This window comes from Artemia franciscana, chromosome 10 (genome assembly GCF_032884065.1).
Source record: "Artemia franciscana chromosome 10, ASM3288406v1, whole genome shotgun sequence".
Classification (NCBI taxonomy): Eukaryota; Metazoa; Arthropoda; class Branchiopoda; order Anostraca; family Artemiidae; genus Artemia; species Artemia franciscana.
In genome coordinates this window covers 28985112-29003963 of record NC_088872.1, presented here as the reverse complement: position 1 = coordinate 29003963, position 18852 = coordinate 28985112, and the positions used below count along the sequence as shown (strand labels likewise).

At 36.5% G+C, this 18852-nt stretch overlaps 5 protein-coding genes across 5 annotated transcripts; all 5 read right to left on the bottom strand.

Moving 5' to 3' along the window:
* Window positions 1–1173: 1173 nt before the first annotated feature.
* Window positions 1174–1563, bottom strand: LOC136032435 (2,3-bisphosphoglycerate-dependent phosphoglycerate mutase-like). The gene has a single exon (XM_065712744.1). It carries the CDS (start codon window positions 1561–1563, stop codon window positions 1174–1176), a length of 390 nt encoding a protein of 129 aa, XP_065568816.1.
* Window positions 1564–1679: 116 nt separating this feature from the next.
* LOC136032434 (2,3-bisphosphoglycerate-dependent phosphoglycerate mutase-like) lies at window positions 1680–2072 on the bottom strand. The gene has a single exon (XM_065712743.1). The coding sequence runs from the start codon at window positions 2070–2072 to the stop codon at window positions 1680–1682; it is 393 nt and encodes a 130-aa protein (XP_065568815.1).
* Window positions 2073–2563: 491 nt separating this feature from the next.
* Window positions 2564–3441, bottom strand: LOC136032433 (uncharacterized). Its single transcript, XM_065712742.1, has 2 exons — window positions 3342–3441; window positions 2564–2769 (listed from the first exon to the last, which is right to left on the bottom strand). Exons 1-2 carry the CDS (start codon window positions 3439–3441, stop codon window positions 2564–2566), a joined length of 306 nt encoding a protein of 101 aa, XP_065568814.1.
* A 4334-nt stretch (window positions 3442–7775) lies between these two features.
* Window positions 7776–8114, bottom strand: LOC136032432 (2,3-bisphosphoglycerate-dependent phosphoglycerate mutase-like). The gene has a single exon (XM_065712741.1). The coding sequence runs from the start codon at window positions 8112–8114 to the stop codon at window positions 7776–7778; it is 339 nt and encodes a 112-aa protein (XP_065568813.1).
* Window positions 8115–14963: 6849 nt separating this feature from the next.
* LOC136032431 (phosphatidate cytidylyltransferase, photoreceptor-specific-like) lies at window positions 14964–16400 on the bottom strand. The gene has a single exon (XM_065712740.1). The coding sequence runs from the start codon at window positions 16365–16367 to the stop codon at window positions 14964–14966; it is 1404 nt and encodes a 467-aa protein (XP_065568812.1). The 5' UTR covers window positions 16368–16400.
* Between the last annotated feature and the right edge of the window lie 2452 nt (window positions 16401–18852).

Sequence of the window (18852 nt, the reverse complement as noted above, 5' to 3'; positions counted from 1 at the left end):
TTTTGACAGATCACTATTTGCCCCTTTTCTTGATTTGTCGTCTTCTGATTCATCGTGTATTTCCACATCCCGGGCAGCATCACTATCTAGTGCAACTCTATCATCTTGGTCAGTTACGATTCACAAATTTGTCCAGGATCATTTTTTACATCTTGAGGTTTAACAGGTATTCTTCTTCTAACATCCATGACAGCTAGTACTAACTATTAATAGACCATAACAGTTAAAAGATTTGTATGATTCTTGCTCATTTGGGTTTTCCTTTATTAGTAACATCTTCCATAGCTTTGTACACAGTTTCTTAATCGCAAAGGAATTGCATACATTTGATCGGTTTCAAATTGTCATCAAGTTCATAAACGAAAGGTATTCTATTTGGCAAGTTTATTCCCATAATAGCTTCATTAGACAGTTTATCCAAATGTTTGAAAATACCTCTTAGTCACCAAGTCTTCTCAACGGGAAGGCTAGACTGCTCAATTTATTCAAGAATGACTTTCAAGATATGTTGAACTCTAGTCAAAACTGATGTATGAGCAGTATTAAATTGGTTGCCTTTTCTCTTCTAAGTCTGATCAGCAGCATGGGCTTCCTGAATCCCGTTTTTACTCGAGGGAGCATCAAACCAGCCGCAAAGTTTGTTTTCTTTGTTCCAAGCCATTTCACCATGCCAAACCATAATAATTTGTTATAACAATTCCGTATCCAAGCCGTTTATTACAATTGTTATGATTTGGCTTAAGAACTTTCACTTTCAATGAGAACAGAATAGCAGCGAGTAGTTCAAAAATAAATTCATAAAAACTTGATTGCAATACTGATAGATAAACTAGAAGAAAATACGGGATTTTGTTTGTACCACTTGGAATTATTTTGACAAATCACTATTTGCCCCTTTTCTTGATTTGTTGTCTTCTGATTCATCGTGGATTTCCATATCCGTGGCAGCATCACTATCTAGTGCAACTCTATGATATTGGTCAGTTTCGATTTCACAAATTTGTCCAGGATCATTTTTAACATCTTGAGGTTTAACAGGTATACTTCTTCTAACATCCATGACAGCTAGTACTAACTATTAATAGACCATAACAGTTAAAAGATTTGTATGATTCTTGCTCATTTGGGTTTTCCTTTATTATTAACATCTTCCATAGCTTTGTACACAGTTTCTTAATCACCAAGGAATTGCATACATTTAATCGGTTTCAAATTGTCATCAAGTTCATAAACGAAAGGTATTCTATTTGGCAAGTTTATTCCCATAATAGCTTCATCAGACAGTTTATCCAAATGTTTGGCAATACCTCTTAGTCGCCATTTTAGTCGCCAAGTCTTCTCAACGGGAAGGCTAGACTGCTCAATTTCTTCAATAGTGACTTTCAAGGTATGTTGAGCTCTAGTCAAAACTGATGTATGAGCAGTATCAAATTGGTAGCCTTTTCTCTTCAAAGTCTGATCAGCAGCATGGGCTTCCTGAATCCCTTTTTTACTCGAAGGAGCATCAAACCAGCCGCAAAGTTTGTTTTCTTTGTTCCAAGCTGTTTCACCATGCATAACCATTATAATTTTTTATAACAATTCCGTATCCAAGCCGGTTATTACAATTGTTATGATTTGGCTTAAGAACTTTCACTTTCAATGAGAAAAGAATAGCAACAAGTAGTTGAAAAATAAATTCATAAAAACTTGATTGCAATACTGATAGATAAACTAGAAGAAAATCCGGGATTTTGTTTGTAACACTTAATACACAAAGGTATTCTATTTGGCAAGTTTATTCCCATAATAGCTTTATCAGACAGTTTATCCAAATGTTTGACAATACCTCTTAGTCGCCAAGTCTTCTCAACGGGAACGCTAGACTGCTCAATTTCTTCAAGAATGATTTTCAAGGTATGTTGAACTCTACTCAAAACTGATGTATGAGCAGTATCAAATTGGTAGCATTTTCTCTTCAAAGTCTGATCAGCAGAATCGGCTTCCTGAATCCCTTTTTCACTCGAGGGAGCATCAAACCAGCCGCATCGTTTGTTTTCTTTGTTCCAAGCTGTTTCACCATGCCTAACCATAATAATTTTGTACAACAATTCCGTATTCAAGCCGGTGATTACGATTGTTATTATTTGGCTTAAGAACTTTCACTTTCAATGAGAACAGAATAGCAACGACTAATTGAAAAATAAATTCATTAAAACTTGATTGCAATACTCATAGATAAACTAGAAGGAAATCTGGGATTTTGTACCACTTGGAATTGTTTGTGACAGATCACTATTTGCCCCTTTTCTTGATTTGTCGTCTTCTGATTCATCGTGTATTTCCACATCCTGGGCAGCATCACTATCTAGTGCAACTCTATCATCTTGGTCAGTTTCGATTTCACAAATTTGTCCAGGATCATATTTAACATCTTGAGGTTTAACAGGTATTCTTCTTCTAACATCCATGACTGCTAGTACTAACTATTAATAGACCATAACAGTTAAAAGATTTGTATGATTCTTGCTCATTTGGGTTTTCCTTTATTAGTAACATCTTCCATAGCTTTGTACACAGTTTCTTAATCACCAAGGAATTGCATACATTTAATCGGTTTCAAATATTCATCAAGTTCATCAACGAACGGTATTCCCATAATAGCTTTATCAGACAGTTTATCCAAATGTTTGACAACACCTCTTAGTCGCCAAGTCTTCTCAACGGGAAGGCTAGACTGCTCAATTTTTTCAAGAATGACTTTCAAGGTATGTTGAACTCTAGTCAAAACTGATATATGAGCAGTATCAAATTGGTAGCCTTTTTCTCTTCAAAGTCTGATCAGCAGCATGGGCTTTCCAAATCCCTTTTTAACTAGTGGGAGCATCAAACCAGCCGCAAAGTTTGTTTTCTTTGTTCCAAGCTGTTTCACCATGCCTAACCATAATAATTTTGTATAAAAATTCCGTATCCAAGCCGGTTATTACAATTGTTATGATTTGGCTTAAGAACTTTCACTTTCAATGAGAACAGAATAGCAACGAGCAATTGAATAATAAATTCATAAAAACTTGATTGCAATACTGATAGATTCCAATATTTATCCCATGCTAAGTTCATAACATCACTTCTTCGTTTCGTCAGCTTTTCCGACACAAAAATAAAGCTCTATTTATTTGTCAATATTTCTAGAGCTTCTGACATCAAGTCACTATTGGGAGTTTGTTTAACCCGATTGAACGTGAGACTATTGAATCTCGTTTCTTGTTGATACTCGTTCTTGTTCTTAAGTCAAGTCACTATTGGGAGGTTATTTAACCCCATTGAACATGAGACTATTTAATCTTTTTTCTTTTTCATACTCGTTCTTGTTGTTAAATCATTGGATAAAACAACGAATTTCGACTCGAATTCAACAACTAATGCTCGGTAAATGTCGTTCTTTGGTACTGCATAGCTCATTTTTCCATTTGCACAGACAACTTTGTTCCAATTTTGCCCCTCCCCTAAGATATTGACGGAATTACTCCATAGGTCACAGGTCCCTATAAATTAGAGACGATAAGTAATTTTGAGAAAGCCATGGGAAAGTCGTCACAGTTATGGAAAAACATGGAAAAATAATGACAAATTGAAAAGAAATTATGTGCATCCTTACGGTTGGATGTCGACCAATAAGTTTTTCTCCCTAACAGAGTAAATCCGAGTTCTAACTTTTGACAAAATGACTTCTTTCCAGTTTTCCCACCGATTTTTAATTAATAATTTTAAGCAAGGAGAAATCCTTGTTAATGAAGAAAGTACAAGAACCTAAATTTATATAGAATCAATCAGTTCGTGGGAACAATCTTCCATAGCTTTGTACACTGTTTCTTAATCGCTAAGGAATTGCATACATTTGATCGGTTTCAAATTGTCATCAAGTTCATAAACGAAAGGTATTCTATTTGGCAAGTTTATTCCCATAATAGCTTCATCAGACAGTTTATCCAAATGTTTGACAATACGTCTTAGTCGCCAAGTCTTCTCAACGGGAAGGCTAGACTGCTCAATTTCTTCAAGAATGACTTTCAAGGTATGTTTAACATCCAGAATTATGTTGAATATGTCTAATATGAGAGCGAATTTGGCTACGGCATTCCCGGCATTAAGCGATGCGTCGAGGCTGGCGACCTCGTCGAAAAGTGAGCTAGCTACCATACTATCAAGGAGACATAGCCTGAATATCGGCTGCTGGAACCTCTGTTCCATCAAATGTTCACTAACGCAAGCCTTCGTAGCTGAAGAATTTTATTTATATAACCTGGACATACTCTGTGTTTCAGAGACAAGATTAAATGGACAAACGACACTTGATCTAATAGCCCCTTCTGGTAAAAAGGCCATACTATTCAATTCTGGCCCAATGGATGGATCCGGCCTCGCAGGAGTGGGAATAATCATGACACCCAAGATCGCATCAGGACTCCTTGACTATGAAGCAGTGTCTGACAGAATTGTGATGGCCCGTTTAAAAGGTCAGAGTAATAACCTGACAATACTTTCTGTATATGCCCCTATTCGTGACGCCCCTGACCACTTGAAAGACAAATTCTATGCAGACCTCCAACTGACTCTGAACAAAATTCCTCGTAAGGACATCCTCGTGATCAGTGGTGACTTCAATGCCAGGATTGGCACGAGACTAAACGATTCTGAATGGGCCATTGGCAACCACGGTTTGGGCGACCGGTGCATTAACGGAGTTAGACTTCTCATGTTTGCTATGCTGAATAATCTCAGTGTGGCTAATACATGGTTTAAACACAAACCTTGCCACACTTACACTTGGAGATCCCGAGATGGTCGAACCCGCGCCCAAATTGACTATTTACTCGTTTCTCGTCGCTGGAAGTCAATGATTAAAGACTCGAGAGTATACAGAGGGGCGGACACTGGATCAAAAAGTGGATCCGACCATTTATTACTAAAATCAAAAGTTAGATTCAGACTCAGCTCCAAAAAAGTATCTGCACCTAGACGCATCCTAGACACAACGAAACTCAAACTCCCTGAAATCAAAGAGACCTTTATGCTCGAACTTACAAACCGTTTCACGGCGTTGCAAGATAATGACCGAGAATTTAAGACCAATCAAGCAATTTCTGAGACCGAGACAAGTGCCATGACCGAGCAAGATAATTTTAAACCATCACTAAATATAGAAAAGCGCTGGATCAAGTTCCGAAATCAAGTGAAAGAGGCAGCTACAGAAATTCTCGGAGTAAGGGACAAAAAATCCAAAAGATGGATTTCTCAGAAGACAATAGAACTCTCTGTAAGGAAGAAACAAATTACTGATAAACACTCTGCCTCTTTTAAAGCACTCCGCCAAGAATGTCACAAATCTGCTAAGGCAGACAAACAAGCATATTGGTCTAATGTAGCCTGTGAAATGGAAAAAGCTGCTGCACGCAATGATTCACGGAAACTCTACCAGCTCCTAGGAGAATCAACCGGGAAAAAGAAGCAAAGATCTACCCCCACGCTACTTAGTAAGGACAACAAGCTTCTCACGAGCAAAGAAGATCGCATCGAACGATGGCGTGCTCACTTCCAGGAGCTTCTTCACCCATCAGAAAATGACCACAGCCAACCCATTCCATCCCACAGCAGTTCTGAGTCACCATTCGTGTATAAGGATTGCAATATCGCCCCTCCAAGCAGAGAAGAAATTATTCATGCCGTAAAACTATTAAAAAATAATAAAAGCCCTGGCATTGACGAATTACCAGCTGAACTTCTCAAGGCCCTTCCAGAAGCGGCTATCGACGAGCTCCACAACTTACTCACGGATGTCTGGGTCAACGAATACATTCCTGAAGAGTGGAGGACCTCTATAATAATTCCTGTATTTAAGAAAGGGGATCGAGCCGATTGTAAAAATTATAGAGGAATTTCCCTGATACCCATTTCTGCAAAAGTTTTCACAATAATAGTATTAAATAGGTTCAGAAATATTAGAAATGATCGGACGAGGCCAAATCAAGCAGGATTCAGACCTGGTATGGGATGTTGCGATCATATTCTTAGCCTGAGACAGATCCTGGAACACCGCCTTATACACCAGCAGGAAACAATACAAGTCTTTATCGACTTTGTAACGGCTTTTGACTCGGTAAAGAGAATTGCAATCTGGGATGCAATGAGGGATGATGGAGTGCCCGAAAAGATAGTCCGTTTAATTAAGGCGTATTACGTGGGAACGAGGGCATTTATAAGAGCTGACGGAGAAATCTCAAAAGAAATATCAATTGACAAAGGAGTGCGACAGGGTTGTGCCTTATCGCCTATTTTATTTAACTTTGTCATTGACCAGATCATGAAGACTCTTGACAAATACAAAGGTGTGACAATCAGTCCAGCACTATCAATAACAGACCTTGATTACACTGATGATGTGGATATCTTGGCTGAGTCGATAATAGAAGCACAGCTCATGATAGACGACATTGCTGCTAGATCCCTTGCTACAATCGAAAACAAGATCGATGCGCACCTCTGGGCTAGATGAAACTCCAATCACATTGAATGGCATCCCAATCGAGGACGTCCAGAATTTCAAATATCTAGGTTCCCTAATAAATCCCAAGAGCGAAGCTCTAAGCGAAATACAAAGCCGCATCTCCGCAGCCTGGGCAGCATTCATCCAGCTTCGGAAGTGCCTCTGGCTACGAAATGAAATCTCCCTTCGAACAAAGCTCCGGATATATAACGCTTTGGTCCTCTCTGTGCTTCTTTATGGTTGCGAAACGTGGCCCCTCAGAGCTGGGGAAGCTAATAACCTGAATGTCTTCCACCACAAGTGTCTTCGCTGTATTCTTGGCCTGCGTCTCTCTGACCGCGTCCGTAACGATGTCATCAGAAGAAGATGTGGTGATATACCACTTGTCTCTGATGTTGTCAAAGCGAGACGCCTACGATGGTTCGGGCATACACTGCGCCGACCGGATGACTCTTTCAGCAAACAGTGCTTGAAATGCCAACCCCTTGCGCACTGGAAGAGGAAGCCTGGAGGACAAAAAAAGACATGGTTATCAACAGTTAGAGCCGACCTCGAGCCAATGGGAGGTTTCAAGAAGCACGGGCACCGATGGAATGGACAATGGATCCAGTTGATCGAGCCAATCGCACTTGAAAGAGAGCAATGGAGAGACGCATGTCGACCAATTCTGGATGCCACGATGGGCCTGGACAAGGCTCGAACGTGACACCAAGTACAAGTAAGTAAGTAGTATCCAAGCCGGTTATTACAATTGTTATGATTTGGCTTAAGAACTTTCACTTTCAATGAGAACAGAATAGCAACGAGTACTTGAAAAATAAATTCATAAAAACATGATTGCAATACTGATAGATAAACTAGAAGAAAATCCGGGATTTTGTTTGCACCACTTGGAATTGTTTTGACAGATCACTATTTGCCCCTTTTCTTGATTTGTCGTCTTCTGATTCATCGTGTATTTCCACATCCTGGGCAGCATCACTATCTAAGGCAACTCTATGATCTTGGTCAGTTTCGATATCACAAATTTGTCCAGGATCATTTTTAACATCTTGAGGTTTAACAGGTATTCTTCTTCTAACATCCATGACAGCTAGTACTAACTATTAATAGACCATAACAGTTAAAAGATTTGTATGATTCTTGCTCTTTTGGGTTTTCCTTTATTAGTAACATCTTCCATAGCTTTGTATACAGTTTCTTAATCGCCAAGGAATTGCATACATTTAATCGGTTTCAAATTGTCATCAAGTTAATAAACGAAAGGTATTCTATTTAGCAAGTTTATTCCCATAATAGCTTCATCAGACAGTTTATCCAAATGTTTGACAATACCTCTTAGTCGCCATTTTAGTCGCCAAGTCTTCTCAACGGGAAGGCTAGACTGCTCAATTTCTTCAAGAATGACTTTCAAGGTATGCTGAGCTCTAGTCAAAACTGATGTAAGAGCAGTATCAAATTGGTAGCCTTTTCTCTTCAAAGTCTGATCAGCAGCATGGGCTTCCTGAATCCCTTTTTTACTCCAGGGAGCATCAAACCAGCCGCAAAGTTTGTTTTCTTTGTTCCAAGCTGTTTCACTATGCTTAACCATAATAATTTTGTATAACAATTCCGTATCCAAGCCGGTTATTACAATTGTTAGGATTTGGCTTAAGAACTTTCACTTTCAATGATAACAGAATAGCATCGAGTAATTGAAAAATAAATTCATAAGAACTTGATTGCAATACTGATAGATAAACTAGAAGGAAATCTGGGATTTTGTACCACTTGGAATTGTTTGTGACAGATCAATTTCTTCAAGAATGACTTTCAAGGTATGTTGAGCTCTAGTCAAAACTGATGTATAAGCAGCATTAAATTGGTAGCCTTTTCTCTTCAAAGTCTGATCAGCAGCATGGGCTTTCTGAATCCCTTTTTACTCGAGGGAGCATCAAACCAGCCGAAAAGTTTGTTGTCTTTGTTCCAAGCTGTTTCACTGTACCTAACCATAATAATTTTGTATAACAATTCCGTATCCAAGCCGGTTATTACAATTGTTTTGATTTGGGTTAAGAACTTTCACTTTCAATGAGAACAGAATAGCAACGAGTAATTGAAAAATAAATTCATAAGAACTTGATTGCAATACTGATAGATAAACTAGAAGAAAATCTGGGATTTTGTTTGTAACACTTGGAATTTTTTTTGACAGATCACTATTTGCCCCTTTTCTTGATTTGTCGTCTTCTGATTCACCGTGTATTTCCACATCCTGGGGAGCATCACTATCTAGTGCAACGCTATCATCTTGGTCAGTTTCGATTTCACAAATTTGTCCAGGATCATTTTTAACATCTTGAGGTTTAACAGGTATTCTTCTTCTAACATCCATGACAGCTAGTACTAACTATTAATAGACCATAACAGTTGAAAGATTTGTATGATTCTTGCTCATTTGGGTTTTCCTTTATTAGTAACATCTTCCATAGCTTTGTACACAGTTTCTTAATCACCAAGGAATTGCATACATTTAATCGGTTTCAAATATTCATCAATTTCATCAACGAAAGGTATTCTATTTGGCAAGTTTATTCCCATAATAGCTTCATCAGACAGTTTATCCAAATGTTTGACAATACCTCTTAGTCGCCAAGTCTTCTCAACGGGAAGGCTAGACTGCTCAATTTTTTCAAGAATGACTTTCAAGGTATGTTGAACTCTAGTCAAAACTGATGTATGAGCATTATCAAATTGGTAGCCTTTTTCTCTTCAAAGTCTGATCAGCAGCATGGGCTTCCTGAATCCCTTTTTAACTCGTGGGAGCATCAAACCAGCCGCATCGTTTGTTTTCTTTGTTCCAAGCTGTTTCACCATGCCTAACCATAATAATTTTGTATAACAATTCCGTATCCAAGCCGGTTATTACAGTTGTTATGATTTGGCTTAAGAACTTTCGCTTTCAATGAGAACAGAATAGCAACGAGTAATTGAAAAATAAATTCATAAAAACTTGATTGCAATACTGATAGATTCCAATATTTATCCCATGCTAAGTTCATAACATCACGTCTTCGTTTCGTCAGCTTTTCCGACACAAAAATAAAGCTCTATTTATTTGTCAATATTTCTAGAACTTCTGACATCAAGTCACTATTGGGAGTTTCTTTAACCCGATTGAACGTGAGACTATTGAATCTCGTTTCTTGTTGATACTCGTTCTTGTTCTTAAGTCAAGTCACTATTGGGAGGTTATTTAACCCCATTGAACATGAGACTATTTAATCTTTTTTCTTTTTCATACTCGTTCTTGTTGTTAAATCATTGGATAAAACAACGAATTTCGACTCAAATTCAACAACTAATGCTCGGTGAATGTCGTTCTTTGGTACTGCATAGCTCATTTTTCCATTTGCACTGACAACTTTGCTCCAATTTTGCCCCTCCCCTAAGATATTGACGGAATTACTCCATAGGTCGCAGGTCCCTATAAATTAGAGACGATAAGTAATTTTGAGAAAGCCATGGGAAAGTGGTCACAGTTATGGAAAAATAATGGCAAATTGAAAAGAAATTATGTGCATCCTTACGGTTGGATGTCGACCAATAAGTTTTTCTCCCTAACAGAGTAAATCCGAGTTCTAACTTTTGACAAAATGACTTCTTTCCAGTTTTCCACCGATTTTTAATTAATAATTTTAAGCAAGGAGAAATCCTTGTTAATGAAGAAAGTACAAGAACCTAAATTTATATAGAATCAAACAGTTCGTGGGAACAAACTGTAGTAGGGAGCGACCCGGCTCAATAGTAAACGAAACTCTAAAAAACGGAATTTTGATCCTAAAAGATACATCAAAAGAATCAAATTTTCATGCTGATTTTAAATATATAAGTTTCATCAAATTTAGTCTTTGTCGTCAAAAGTTACAAGCCTGAGAAAATTTGCCTCATTTTGGAAAATAGGGGGAAACACACCCCTAAAAGTCATAGAATCACACCATCGCATTCGGCGTATCAGAGAACCCTATAGCAAAAATTTCAAGCTCCTATCTATATAAATGTGGAATTTCGTATTTTTTGCCAGAAGACAAATCACGGGTGCGTGTTTATTTTTTTTTTTTTTCTGTTCCCCAGGGGTCATCCTATCGACCAAGTGGTCCTAGAATGTCGCAATAGGGCTCATTCTAATGGAAATGAAAAGTTCTAGTGCCCTTTTTAAGTGACCAAAACAAAGGAGGGCACCTAGGCCCCCGCCCACGCTAATTTTTTTCCCAAAGTCAACGGATCAAAATTTTGAGATAGCCATTTTGTTCCGCATAGTCGAAAACCATAATAACTAATTCTTTTGGAATGACTTTACCTCCACAATCCCCAAGGGAGGGGCTGCAAGTTACAAACTTTGACCAGTGTACATACAGTAATAGTTACTGGGAAGTGAACAGACGTTTTCAGGGGAATTTTTTTGGTTTGGGGGGTGGAGTTGAGGGGAGGGGGCCATGTGGTAGGATCATTCCTTGGAGGAATATGTCAAAGGGGAAGAAAAATTCAATGAAAAGGGCGCAGGATTTTCTAGCATTACTATAAAAAAAAACAATGAAAAAATAAACATGAAAACATTTTTTCAATTGAAAGTAAGGAGTAGCACTGAAACTTGAAACGACCAGAGATTATTACGCATATGAGGGGTTCTAAAAATAATTTAGTATAAAGAGCGACGTATTTAGAAGGAGATAAATACCTCGCTCTATTATTTTTTATAATAATATAATTATTTTTATAAAAATACTCGCTCTAATTATTTTTAATAATTTCAATTATTTATTCTACGGCCTTTCTGATTCAGGGTTATTCTTAAAGAATTAGGACAAAACTTACGATTTAGTGTAAAGAACGAGGTATTAACGAGGGCACAAACCCCCTCGTGTACATAATGAAAATATAAGAATATAAAAGTTTGTTACGCAAGTTAATTCTTAAGTTACGTATATTTTTTACTAATAAAAACGTTCGTTAAAAATTAAAAGTTCAACTTACCTTTTTAAGCAACCGAAAAATTGGAGGGCAACTAAGCCTCCTTCCCCACCCCTTATTTCTCAAAATCGTCTGATCAAAACTAAGAGAAAACCATTTAGCCAAAAAAAGAATTAATAAGCAAATTTCATTTTAATAATTTATGTGCGGAGAGCCAAAATCAAACATACATTAATTCAAAAGCTTTCAGAAATTAAATAAAAAAAACTAGTTTTTTTTAACTGAAAGTAAGGAGCGACATTAAAACTTAAAACGAACAGAAATTACTCCATATATGAAATGGGTTGTCCCCTCCGCAATCCCTCGCTCTTTACACTAAAGTTTGACTCTTTGCCACAATTCTACTTTTTAAAACAATTAAAAACCTTAGCGTAAAGAGCGAGGGATTGTGGAGAGGACAACCCATTTCATATACGGAGTAATTTCTGTTCGTTTTAAATTTTAATGTCGCTCCTTACTTTCAGTTAAAAAAACAAGTTTTTTTATTTAATTTTTAAACCAAAGAATCAGATTTTTACAGTGATTTCATATGTATATTTTTATGAGCTTATAATCAAAGTTTAACAAACAGTTTCCGGTTACGAAATATAAGTACGGAGCGACGCGCCTCAATAGTAACTAAAACAGTATGAAATAGAATTTTAATAGCTATCAAATGAACTGAACTTTTATGCTGATTCAGAATATATAAAGCTCATTAAGTTTAATGTTACCCATCAAAGGTTACGGGTAAAAAAGAAATTGCTATATTTTTGGAAAAGGGCCAAAACACCCTCAAAACGTCAAGGAATCCTAATGAAAATCACAGCGTCAGATTTGCAAATCAAAAGATCTTCTGTAGAGGTTTCAAGCTCCCATATACACAAATGTGGAATCTTATATTCTTTTTTACCAAAAGAAAGATCATGGATTCGTTTTTTTCTAGGGGTGATTGTATCAAACCATTGAACTTCAAAGATTTAGAGGGATTATTTGATAGAAAATGAAAAGCTCTACAACTCTTTTTAAGCGGCGGGAAAGGGCATTTAGCCCCCTGCCACGCCCCTTTCTCCCAAAGTTGCCCCATCCAAATTTTGAGATAGTAATTTATTCAACATAGTTGAAGTTTCTAGCAACTATGTCTTTGGTGATAACATGACACTGTAATTTCCAAAATGCACCATTGCTCACTTATAGTATTTACTAATAGGATGTGTACGGACATTTTTTGGGGTGAGGGGATATTCTTCTTGGTTAAATTTATTACGGCAGAAATTTTCGGTGGAGAGGGAAGTTTTTGAGTGTCAACTTTCCAGAAAAAGTTTACCCTGGAAAAAATTGGAATATTAGGAAGGGGGGTAAACCCCCTCATATACAGAATAATTTCGAATCTTTTAGTTGAATTTTATATACTCTAAGTTGAATTTTTTTATGTATCTAACTAGAACATACGTAAGTTAGCATAATTATAACAAAACAAGGAAAACAACATTCAAGGAGGGAAATCCCAATTAAAATATGCCTTAAAATTCTATCAACAAGTGAAAATTGCATCATTTTTATGCAATCCAAAAAAGGGCTATGCCAGTTTTGCCTCTCACTCAGACAATCTGTCTTGGCCTTATCTCCAATTAGCCATGGCTTGATACCAGCAACTTGATTTTACTTCAAAAATCAACAAACTCTGACTCTGAGTACCCATAACGCGATATCTGAAGCCAATATAATAAGAAATTTTTTCCCCAGAAAGGATACATGCTTCTGCCGTCATCTGTCGTCTTGATCTTGGCATCTTATCGTAAAAAATACTGCAACTGTCTTGACAGTGTCCAGGCAAATTTTTTTTAAATTGGATTTCTTTTTTGAAGTTGGTATTCTTTTTTTAGTATTAATTTTTAGTTTTAATAATTAGTTTTAGTATTAATTAGTTTAGTTTTAGTATTAATTAGTTTTTAGTATTAGTTTTTAGTATATAATAATTAGTTTAGTTAATAATTAATTTTAGTATTAATACAAAAAAAGAAGAAATTTCTGTTGGTGTTAAGTTTTAATATGATTCTTTACTTTTAGCAGAAAAAACTTGTTTACTTTATTTAATTTCTGATCGTTTTTTAAACAAACCAAGGAAATCTACCCCTATGTGGTAAATCTTCCCATGAAAAATTTCTATATAAGAAATTCTTCCCACGTAAAATTCTTCCACCGGGGAACTGTCTTTGGACAATTCCATCCTAGCCGTGAATTCTTCCCAGTAAATGTCTTGCTTAGGATTCCACCTGGAAAATACTCCTTAGCATACTTTCATTCGAAGAAAGGCTTGTTTTATTGAATTTCTGATCTTTTTTAAGATAATGGGGGAATTCATCCTGGGTGGAAAATATTTTCAAGAAATCACCTCCCCCTCTCTAAACTGACAGTTTCTCTCGTCTAAAGTTTCCCAATGAAGAATTTCAGCTTAGTCTGAATTCAACGCTTTAGATAAATTTCGAAGACTACCTCTTGTCTTCGAAATTAATCTAAAGCGTGTGAACCATGAAGAAAGTACCTTTTTAGAATCCCTATGACACTTCAGGATGGTGTTATTTAGTAGAATCTATAATAGGGAGATTAATGTAAAAAGTAGCCTTCAATTGGACCCTTAAACAGCCCTCTGTGTTGTTCCAGTGCCCACCAGTGGTTGCTTGTCATCGAGGAAATATTCCGAAAAAAATTCTTCGTTTTTAACTAGAAATCGAGGCGGGAACAGGCCAAATGTTTAACTTAAAATGCATGAATAAGCAATATTAAGACTTTCTCTTTCTTTTTCAGGAAACAAAGTTCTTCTTGGCCCTTGTAGTAAATATTAAACACGCACCCGTGATTTGTCTTCTGGCAAAAAATACAAAATTCCACATTTTTGTAGATAAGAGCTTGAAACTTTTACATTAGGGTTCTCTGATACGCTGAATCTGATGGTGTGATTTTCGTTAAGATTCTATAACTTTTAGGGGGTGTTTCCCCCTATTTTCTTAAATAAGGCAAATTTTTTCAGGCTCGTAACTTTTGATGGGTAAGACTAACTTGATGAAACTTATATATTTAAAATCAGCATTAAAATGCGATTCTTTTGGTGTAGCTATTGATATCAAAATTCAATTTTTTAGAGTTTTGGTTACTATTGAGCCGGGTCGCTCCTTACTACAGTTCGTTACCACGAACTATTTGATTACCCGACAGCTGAAGCTTTCATAGTTAATCTAAGCAAACTTATATTATTTTTGAAAGGAATACATTGACCAAAGACCAGGAAGATGATAAAATCATTTTAATCCAGTTTTTGCTTAGAAGCTTCCAAGAAATAAAATACCAGTGATCATTTGTCTTTGGCATTAAAAATTACGAAATGCTGTTTATAGTCAACTGATCGCATAAAAAAACAACAACAAATAAACCAAACATATTTTCATATCCACTACAACTTCACAAATACTCTATAACCTTCTCTCTCTAGTGATTCCTGTAAGGCTTTGTAGATCACTAACTGATGTTCAGTAGGTAATTTCAAAAGCTGCGAATAGAAATGTTGAGGAGAAGGAGATCTTATGAAACTGGATATATACACTTTAACAAATGTCGCCATCAAGTACTGACAGTCAAAACGATCCATTATTCCACCATGACCGGGAATAAAGTCACCGAAGTCCTTAATTTTAAAAGCCCTTTTAAAGCCACTGGCGAAAAGTCCACCGAACGGTCCTATGATACTGCTGAAGAGAGCAAAATAGAAGGAGTGGATAACAAATGGGTAGGTTCGTATCACCGGGTAAAATCGCATTTTCATAATTCCACTGAGAAACAAAGGCAGAGTGTAGTCCTCCAATCGAAACAAGTACGAACGCTCACAAGCCGTAGACATCCTTCCTAGATCTTCGTCAAATACGACTGGGCAAACAAAATAATCATACCGACATAAAAGATGGGATATCAAGCAACCAAAAATGACGGTAAAAAAACCACCGCCAATGTAGCCCTCCCAGGTCTTCTTGGGTGAGAGTCTTATAAGAGGAGTCCTTCCAATGAAAAATCCAACCATATAAGCACAAACATCATTGATGATGACCATGGACACGGGGACAATAAACCAGATGAGTCCTTCAAAAATATTTTGGATGATGAAATAGCTTTGGGTCACGACAATAAGGAGAGCAATATGTGTCCAGGCAAAAAGTGAAAACTGCTTCATGTAATACTTTTTTACTAAGGAGAGGACAAACCAAACAAATCCAATTATATAGAGGCTGAAAGAAATGAAGCGATGGTATTTGACCAAGACCCTGAGTGGCTCAGTACGATTAGCAGCAATACCAAAATAATCCACTAGATTTTCGCCATAAAAGAAGTAATTTGAAGCAATGAGAAAGTACCAAGACAGGGATCGGAACCATGGTAATGAATGAATACGATACACAGCATATCCAATATTAATAATTTCAGCAAAACATTTGACTTGTACACACAGTGTCGTAATCATAAGCGCAAGAGGTCCTAAATAAACAACAAAAGCGAAGAACAGAGACATTAGCAGTGTGAATATTCCACGAATCACCCAATTTTGCCATCTTAATGGCAATACTGATAGATAAACTAGAAGAAAATCTGGGGTTTTGTTTGTACCACTTGGAATTGTTTTTGACAGATCACTATTTGCCCCTTTTCTTGATTTGTCGTCTTCTGATTCATCGTGTATTTCCACATCCTGGGCAGCATCACTATCTAGTGCAACTCTATCATCTTGGTCAGTTTCGATTTCACAAATTTGTCCAGGATCATTTTTAACATCTTGAGGGTTAACAGGTATTCTTCTTCTAACATCCATGACAGTTAGTACTAACTATTAATAGACCATAACAGTTAAAATATTTGTATGATTTTTGCTGAGACTTTTCTATTTCTGTTCTAAATTTTTTCAGGACTAAAAAAAAAAACCTTCGTTATTTCCATTCCAAATCGAAGAAATTTTATTCTCTATTTCTGGCCATATAGATGTTTTTGATTCTTCGTTGTTTATATTTGGGATTGTGAATGACAAGTTTATTTCTTGAAAGTTTATAATTTTTGGGCTCATGACGTTTGTACTTGTTGTGATTAAAGGTGTTTGCACAGTTGTCTCTTTAGTAACGAGTCTGTAACCTTGTTTAGTTGTAATTGTTCCAATGTCCTGTAGCAGTATTTCAGTTCAATAACTGGGGTCAATTTTCTCCGTATTGTTGTAACAGGATAGAGTTCCTACCGTCTTTTTTGTTACTGTAAATATCCATAATTCGTTTCTTCAATTAATAAAGGTTTCTCTTTTTGTGCTTCCTAATAGATTCCTTTAGAAAGAGATCTACCATACATGATCCTATTTTTACTTTATATATGGGTAATGTTAGTTGGGAGACTAAGTTTTCAAATGACACTTATTCCTTTAATTCCCGGGCGTTAGCTAGTGCGTTTTTTCTTCTGTTCTGATCAATTAGCAAGGCTAATACGACGTAGGTATGCTCTTCGAATGAATTCGTAAATATGACGTCACTGAAATGAATATATTTTTTTCCAAAATTAAGGCTCTCAACTGATTTTCCCAAACTTCTAACCTATATAGATCGTTATTTTGTTAGGTCAGAAAATACCAGGATGACAATTTTCCCCCAAAAATATATATATAAACAATTATTGCACGTCTAAAGATATACATACATATATATATATATATATATATATATATATATATATATATATATATATATATATATATATATATATATATATATATATATACCAGAAGAAAGATTACTATACATATATTTTTTACCAGAAGAAAGATCATGAATACGTTTTTTTTCCAGGGGTGATCGTATCAAACCAATGATCCCCAAAGATTTAGAGAGTGATTATTTGATCGAAAATAAAAAGTTCTAAAACTCTTTTTCAGCGACGGAAAAGGGCATCTAGCCCTCCTACCACGCCCCTTTTCCCCAAAGTTGCCCGATTCAAATATTGAGATATTCATGTATTCAAAATAGTTGAAATTTCTAGCAACTATGTCTTTGGTGATAATATGACCCCACAGGCAATGGGAGAAACGACAGTAAGTTCCAAAATGTACCACTGTTCACTTATAGTATCTACTATTAAGATGTGTACGGACAATTTTTTGGGTTGGAGGGGGGATATTCTTCTTGGTTGAAACTTGGTTGGATCTTAATGAAATTTGATTTTTGGAAGGATATCATGTCTCAGAGCTCTTATATTAAATCCTAACCGGATCTGGTGAAGGGGGACGGAACCTAAAATATTGGAAAATGCTTAGAGTGGAGGGATCAGGATGAAACTTGGTGGGAAAAATAAGCAATAGTCCTAGATAAGGGATTGACATAACCGGGACGGATCCGCTATCTTTTGGGGATATGAGCGGGGAGGGTTAATTCTTAAAAAAATGAGGTATTTTAACTTATGAAACAGTGATCGTATTTTAATGAAATTTCATATTTAGAAGGACCTCGAATCTCTTATTTTAAATCCCTACCGGATCCAGTGTCATTAGGGGGGGGGGGGGGTAATCTTGGAAAACGCTTAAAGGGGAGAGATAAGGATGAAACTTGGTGGAAAGAATAGGCACAAGTCCAAGATAGGTGACTGACATAACCAGATCCGCTCTCTTTGTTGGAGTTGTTGGGGGGTGGAGTAATTCGAAAAAATTAGAAAAAATGAGTTATTTGTAACTTACGAACAGGTGATCAGATCTTAATGAAATTTAATATCTAGAAGGATCTTGTGCTTTAAAACTCTCATTTAAAATGCCGACCAGATCACGTGACATTGAAGGGAGTTGGTGGGGAAGCCGGAATTCTTGGAAAACGTGAAAATCGAGATATCTTACGAATGGGTGATCGGATCTTAATGAAACTTGATATATAGAAGAATCTTATGTCTCAGATGCTCTATTTTCAATTCGAATTAGATCCAGGGACCTAGAGGGCTGGAGGGGGGAAATAAATCTGGGAAAAAGTTTAGAGTGGAGAGATCGGGATGAAACTTGATGGGAATAATAAGCAAAAGTTAATAATAATACTAAATTGACATAATTGGTATGGATCTGTTCTCTTTGGGAGAGCTGGGGGTTGTGAATTTGGAAACATTGAGGCATTTTTACTTAAGAACGGGGTTACTTAAGTGACGGGTAAACGAAATTTGATATTTAGAAGGAACTCATGTCTCAGAGCTCTTATTTCAAATCCCGACCAGATCTGTTGACATGGGGGGGAGTTGGAGGGGGAAACCGAAATCTTGGAAAACGCTTATAAATGTCGTAGATACGT

Excerpts from the sequence above, each read along its gene's own strand:
- LOC136032434 (XM_065712743.1), bottom strand. The coding sequence starts at position 2,072 with ATGGTTAGGCATGGTGAAACAGCTTGGAACAAAGAAAACAAACGATGC.
- LOC136032432 (XM_065712741.1), bottom strand. The coding sequence starts at position 8,114 with ATGGTTAAGCATAGTGAAACAGCTTGGAACAAAGAAAACAAACTTTGC.
- LOC136032435 (XM_065712744.1), bottom strand. The coding sequence starts at position 1,563 with ATGGTTATGCATGGTGAAACAGCTTGGAACAAAGAAAACAAACTTTGC.
- LOC136032433 (XM_065712742.1), bottom strand. The coding sequence starts at position 3,441 with ATGAGCTATGCAGTACCAAAGAACGACATTTACCGAGCATTAGTTGTT. Across the intron at positions 2,770-3,341 it reads TGATTTAACAACAAGAACGA|TTTTGACTAGAGTTCAACAT; the intron begins GTATGAAAAAGA and ends CTCATATATCAG.
- LOC136032431 (XM_065712740.1), bottom strand. The coding sequence starts at position 16,367 with ATGGATGTTAGAAGAAGAATACCTGTTAACCCTCAAGATGTTAAAAAT.